Raw genomic sequence first — 4,839 nt, 5'->3', positions numbered from 1 at the left:
GGCCTGGGCTCCTACAGCTCTAATTGAATTTTTTTCTCCTTGGGTAGCATATTTAGCATAAATTATAGTTTGCATGGGGAAAGGCAAGTACTCACACCCATCCACAGCTTGGCATCACCCTGAGCACTGTAGCTTCCTGTATTCTCACTGGCCAGCCTCAGCCAACCTGCAAACACCACTTGCTACCTCTCCAGTTCTAGTAATTTGTTAGCTGGGGCACTGGGAGACCAGTATAGATCCTTTCTGACTGATAGGGATCCAGCCTCTCTTGGAGAAAACCCCCTTGGTGCCCAAAAATTTGCTTCTTTGGTGGGAGACATCTCCCAGCTTCCCTACACATTCAACCACAGCAAGTCAAGAGTGGTTTTAAAACAAAGCTCTTTCATCCTGATAAAGTCCAGGTGTTCATTCAAAACTGCAGTCACCACAGAAATGCCCAGGCAACTGCCTCCTGCCAAGTCCAGAGCTCCTGAGCTACCCAAAGATTTCACAAAACCAGAAAAGTAAATCCACCTAGCTCAAAAAAAAAATGCCTCTTCAAAAGCAAAAATGCATTTAATAACAATCAGCAGAGAATGAACAAAGAAATAATTCACCATTTCTAATTACATGGAAAGGAACAACACAGTTGAATAAACCCATCTCTTCAACCTACACTCAGAGAAGAGACCACCTTCATAAGCAACTTCTGGCACATTGGTGAAAAGGAAAAAATCCATTTTACTCACCACAGCTCAGCTGATTCCTCCAACAGCCTCCCTTGCTCTCATAGTGCAGCTAAAGACTATCAGCACCCACCTGGCACCAATGGATGTTGATGGGCCCCTCTGTGCACAGGTGCTTCCCATCACCTTCCTCATTGGGATACCCCAGGCATCACCTGTGGAGTGGCTGCACCCACCCTGCCCCCCAACCTCCCCCTCTACCAGAATGGGGATGAGAAAACCAAAGACCTAGTCTTGGTATTCCCCTGAATCCCTTAGCATCCAAGAATAGACTGAAAAGTTTGCTTGAGGCTATAGCACTCCTAGCCATCCTTGGTATGGATGGCATTAAGGCCCAGACCAGGGTGGTAAGGAGGTGGGTCTCCCACACAGTAAGCACAGTAAGGAGCTGCTAATATTAACAAGAAAAGAAAAACAACATCGAAGGACTGATCGAGCCCTGCAAGCAGGAAGCAGTCAGAGGACAGTCTGAGCAGAGGCTTCCCAGACATCTATAAAGCTCATTATCAATACATTTGTGATGCTTCTGCTCCTCCAACACAGGTGAAAACACTGGGCATAATGGAACATGATTTTATCATACTGCTGAAACTAGGAAAAACAAATGACGCCACCAAAATATTTTCTACCTCTTAAACATACTATCTGAGAGAAGCTTCACACACAACAAAGCTGTTGTTCATTTGTTGAGGGGTCAATCAGAAAAGGAGCCAGTTTCTGCTGAAGGGTATCACTCTATATAATGCACTTTTATACAACAGTGTATACGCACAAAGCTGAAATATAAGAAGCACCAAGTAAGAGATGAACTACACGTAGTTATTACTGCAATAGACTCACCTTTCTTTTTCACCTGACACTTTACATCTGGGTGGTCAATGATCTCACAAACAGCTACGCAGCTAAGGATAGAGCCCAACATGCTTCGCTGCCAACCGAGACCATGAGGGCTATAAAGGAGAGCCAGGCTCAGGTCACTGGTAAGATAGGTACCTTCACCAAACAGGGATGTCTGAAACGGAGCAGAAATATATCCTAAAATCCTGCAGTGCAAACTATAAATGACATACAAGTGTTCTTTACTTTGAAACTGGCAGTTCTGTATCTGAAGGTAAATTAAGAAAGGCTTTTCTGACCTCTATCGGGCCTGGTTCATGCACTGCTTTTTTCCTGGCACAACTTCCTCAGGGTGGGGCAGCTGCCCTCTCCCATCCCTCAAATTAGCTGCTTGGCACAGCCCTTGGTGTGGACAGATTCATGCTTTCCCGGATTTGGATTCAGCTTGCCAGCATAAGTATTTTATATCAACATGACTGCACTGCTGTTAGAGGCATTTCACTGATTTATTGAGACTGCCATCATTCAAATAATTCAACCTCCACAAACAAGGCAAGGCTTTAACTTGCATTTAAATCCATGCTTTACTAGAAAAGAGAGAAGTAGTTTTTAATTGTGAATTTCTTCAAATATAACTGTTTTAATAACTTTGATTCAGAATTTGCCACACTGGCTAAAATTATTAATCCAGTAAGTCCACTGTACCTGATAACCCATTACTCATAAAGAACTCGGGGGGAAAAAACATAGTCCGGGTTGACTGGAAGGTTAAGCAGCTTTACAGATGACACAAAAAACCGGGAGTTCCAATCGCCTTTCTGTTGAAATCAGAAGAGCTGTGAATTCTATGGGATGTCTCCCTTAACCAGGCCATTTAAAGAGGCTCCATTTGAAAGTAGTACCTAAAACTTACTTGATCTAAACTTGAGGCCAGGCAGAAAGAGAGAATCTCTATGTTGCCTGGGTCACTATCCTCCTCCTCTGTGCACAGCCACTTTTCAGCTGCAGGCTGTCAGGCCAGTATTTTCAGAGGCTTTACACTTCCTTACAAAGAAGCAAAGGACAGCTGTAATTCATCACACTGGAGAAATGGGGTTTCATGCCACTTCCAGTTTTTACCCTCAGGCTGCACTAGAAACTCCAACACAACCATCCACGAAGGCCTACACTGAAGTGAAAACAGCAGTGTAAGATCATCAGCACATTTCATTCCCTCAAGGAATTTGGGCCTATTTTTAAAAAGTGTCACTAGCTGCAAATGATCAACAGAAGACGGTGCCAGTACCAGGAGCCTCACCCTGTTCAAATGGCAGTGCAGGCCGTTGTGCAGTATGGAATGGAAGTTCTCAAGGCGGCTGCCATGGAAAGCATAGATGAGGTCCCGCTCTCCCTTGGTCTCAGCAAACTTGGTATTCATTTGATCGCAATATATGATTTCAAAGAGGTAGTCCGGAGCAGGAACCACAGCCCCAGACATCCCTGTGAGCTCCTGGATCTTCTCATACTTAAAAACAGGAGGGAATATAAGTGTTGGTTTATGGGCTTAGATTACTCATTGGAAATTTTGCTTACTGTCCCTTAGTCTTTCATACTGTTTTATGCATTTTGATTATGCTTTCTGCATTAGAATTCAACACTGTCACTATTCAGTAGAAGCAGACAGTAAAAATTCTGACAGTTTCTTGCTATCAAAGCTAAATCCTAATTCTTCTTTCCAGAAAAAAAGCCCTGAATTGTGATTGTTAATTAACTGATGATGTAAGGACAGTATCACAATTCTACTTTGGCTACTAAGACAATATATTCATCAGCTGATCTTGGAAGATGAAAAAAACTGGAAACAGAGGTTGTTTTCATCTTGCTGCTAATCTTTACAACTATTTTGATCCCTGTTACAGAAGTACTTCAGTGGCTCTCAACCCTTCAATTTTTGGGGCAATAGGCAGAAGTACAAAGTTGTCTTTCTCAGTGAGAAGCAGGACTTCAGTCTGTGACACCAGCGTTGGACTATTTTGGTCTAGATAGAACATGCAGGTATATTCTATGTTAATAAGAGTAACCAACTACAATCACTGCCCATCACCAATTACTGACAGGGAGAACTATTTCTTCCAACCAGTGTTCCTTAAAATTTTATTTAAAAACCAGAACAACCAACCCTCTCTGTATACAGAAAAAATGCATTCACGTTGAACTGTCAAGCTCTCGCAATAGCCAACTAACTTCTGGCAGGAGGAAATATTCTTTGAAGTCCAAGTTTGCCTTAAAAATTCTAATCAAGATTTTCAGAATTCAAAACTCACCTCCTGTTTCTTAGTACTTTGTATCGTGAAGACCTTAGATGATAAAATCCAACTAAACAAATCCCAGGTCCTTTTCTCTGTGTTTGTAACAGACTCCAGGAGTTCTTTCAGGCTGGGTAGGGCATTGGTATCTGCAAGCTAACAAGACAGGCATTTAGTACAAGCTGCTTCTTTCCATTATGATTAAACAGAGACCTCTAGTGAAAACAAAACAATATTTCACCCTAATGGGTTGTAAACTATAAACAGTTTCTGTTCTGAGATATAAACATTTGTATCCGGTTTGTGGGAGAGTTTGTCACTAAAAGCAAATACCAAACAAGTTATATTTATATTTACCAACAGTATCCGTAAGGTACATACAAGAATAATCAGACTCCTGAAGGAAAACAAGGTCTTACAGTGCAGTATCTGCAGTGGGACAGATGCAGCGGGTGCTCAGGCCACGTAGAACACAAACTGTTCAAAATTAATTTGAATTTCACGCAGGGCAAGCTCTTCCCACACTTCATAGCCCAACACTGGATGCGGAAGCTTCCATGGGTGGGTTTATTGATCAGGATCCCAAATGTACTTTAAAACCTGGACTCCCTGACCAGTTAAATAATTCTGCTTCATTAGTAACGGTGAGGCACGGCTGCCCTCGCCTCCAGGGCCACCTGGCCCGTTTCTGCCCCAGCACAGCCCAGGCACGCTCGGCCTGGGCTCCCCGCCCATCGCGCCCCCTCACAGGGCTCTTCTCTCGCTCCAAAGGCCGAACGCCGCACTCCCGGCTGGGCTCCGCGCCGCCGGCCCGGGGGCACCGGCACTCACCAGCCCCTCGAAGTCCTTGGCGTCGCCGCCGGCGTAGCGGCCCGGGAAGGGCCTGAGCGCCGAGTCCCGCTTGTAGCTCTGCAGCGCGGCGGCGAAAAGGCTGCACCGCAGGTCGGCGGCCAGCGGGTCCCTCCCCGCCGCCTCCCTGACGCGGGAGGCCG

The 4,839-nt window shown here is 44.7% G+C and overlaps 1 protein-coding gene across 1 annotated transcript in view; it reads right to left on the bottom strand.

Moving 5' to 3' along the window:
• PARP16 (poly(ADP-ribose) polymerase family member 16) overlaps positions 1 to 4,832 on the bottom strand; it is a 6,420-nt gene extending 1,588 nt beyond the window's left edge. The window contains exons 1-4 of the mRNA XM_026856185.1: positions 4,679 to 4,832; positions 3,866 to 4,003; positions 2,860 to 3,066; positions 1,566 to 1,737 (exon numbers count right to left, since the gene is read on the bottom strand). Of these exons, the coding sequence (XP_026711986.1) occupies positions 1,566 to 1,737; positions 2,860 to 3,039 (352 nt within the window). The 5' untranslated portion in view covers positions 3,040 to 3,066; positions 3,866 to 4,003; positions 4,679 to 4,832. The remainder of the gene's footprint in view (positions 1 to 1,565; positions 1,738 to 2,859; positions 3,067 to 3,865; positions 4,004 to 4,678) is intronic.
• Positions 4,833 to 4,839: the final 7 nt, after the last annotated feature.

The sequence above is a fragment of the Athene cunicularia genome, assembly GCF_003259725.1.
Source record: "Athene cunicularia isolate RWA chromosome 10 unlocalized genomic scaffold, athCun1 chr10_part1, whole genome shotgun sequence".
Lineage (NCBI taxonomy): Eukaryota > Metazoa > Chordata > Aves > Strigiformes > Strigidae > Athene > Athene cunicularia.
The sequence above is the reverse complement of the archived record's forward strand: the minus strand, read 5'-3'. Positions and strand labels throughout refer to the sequence as shown.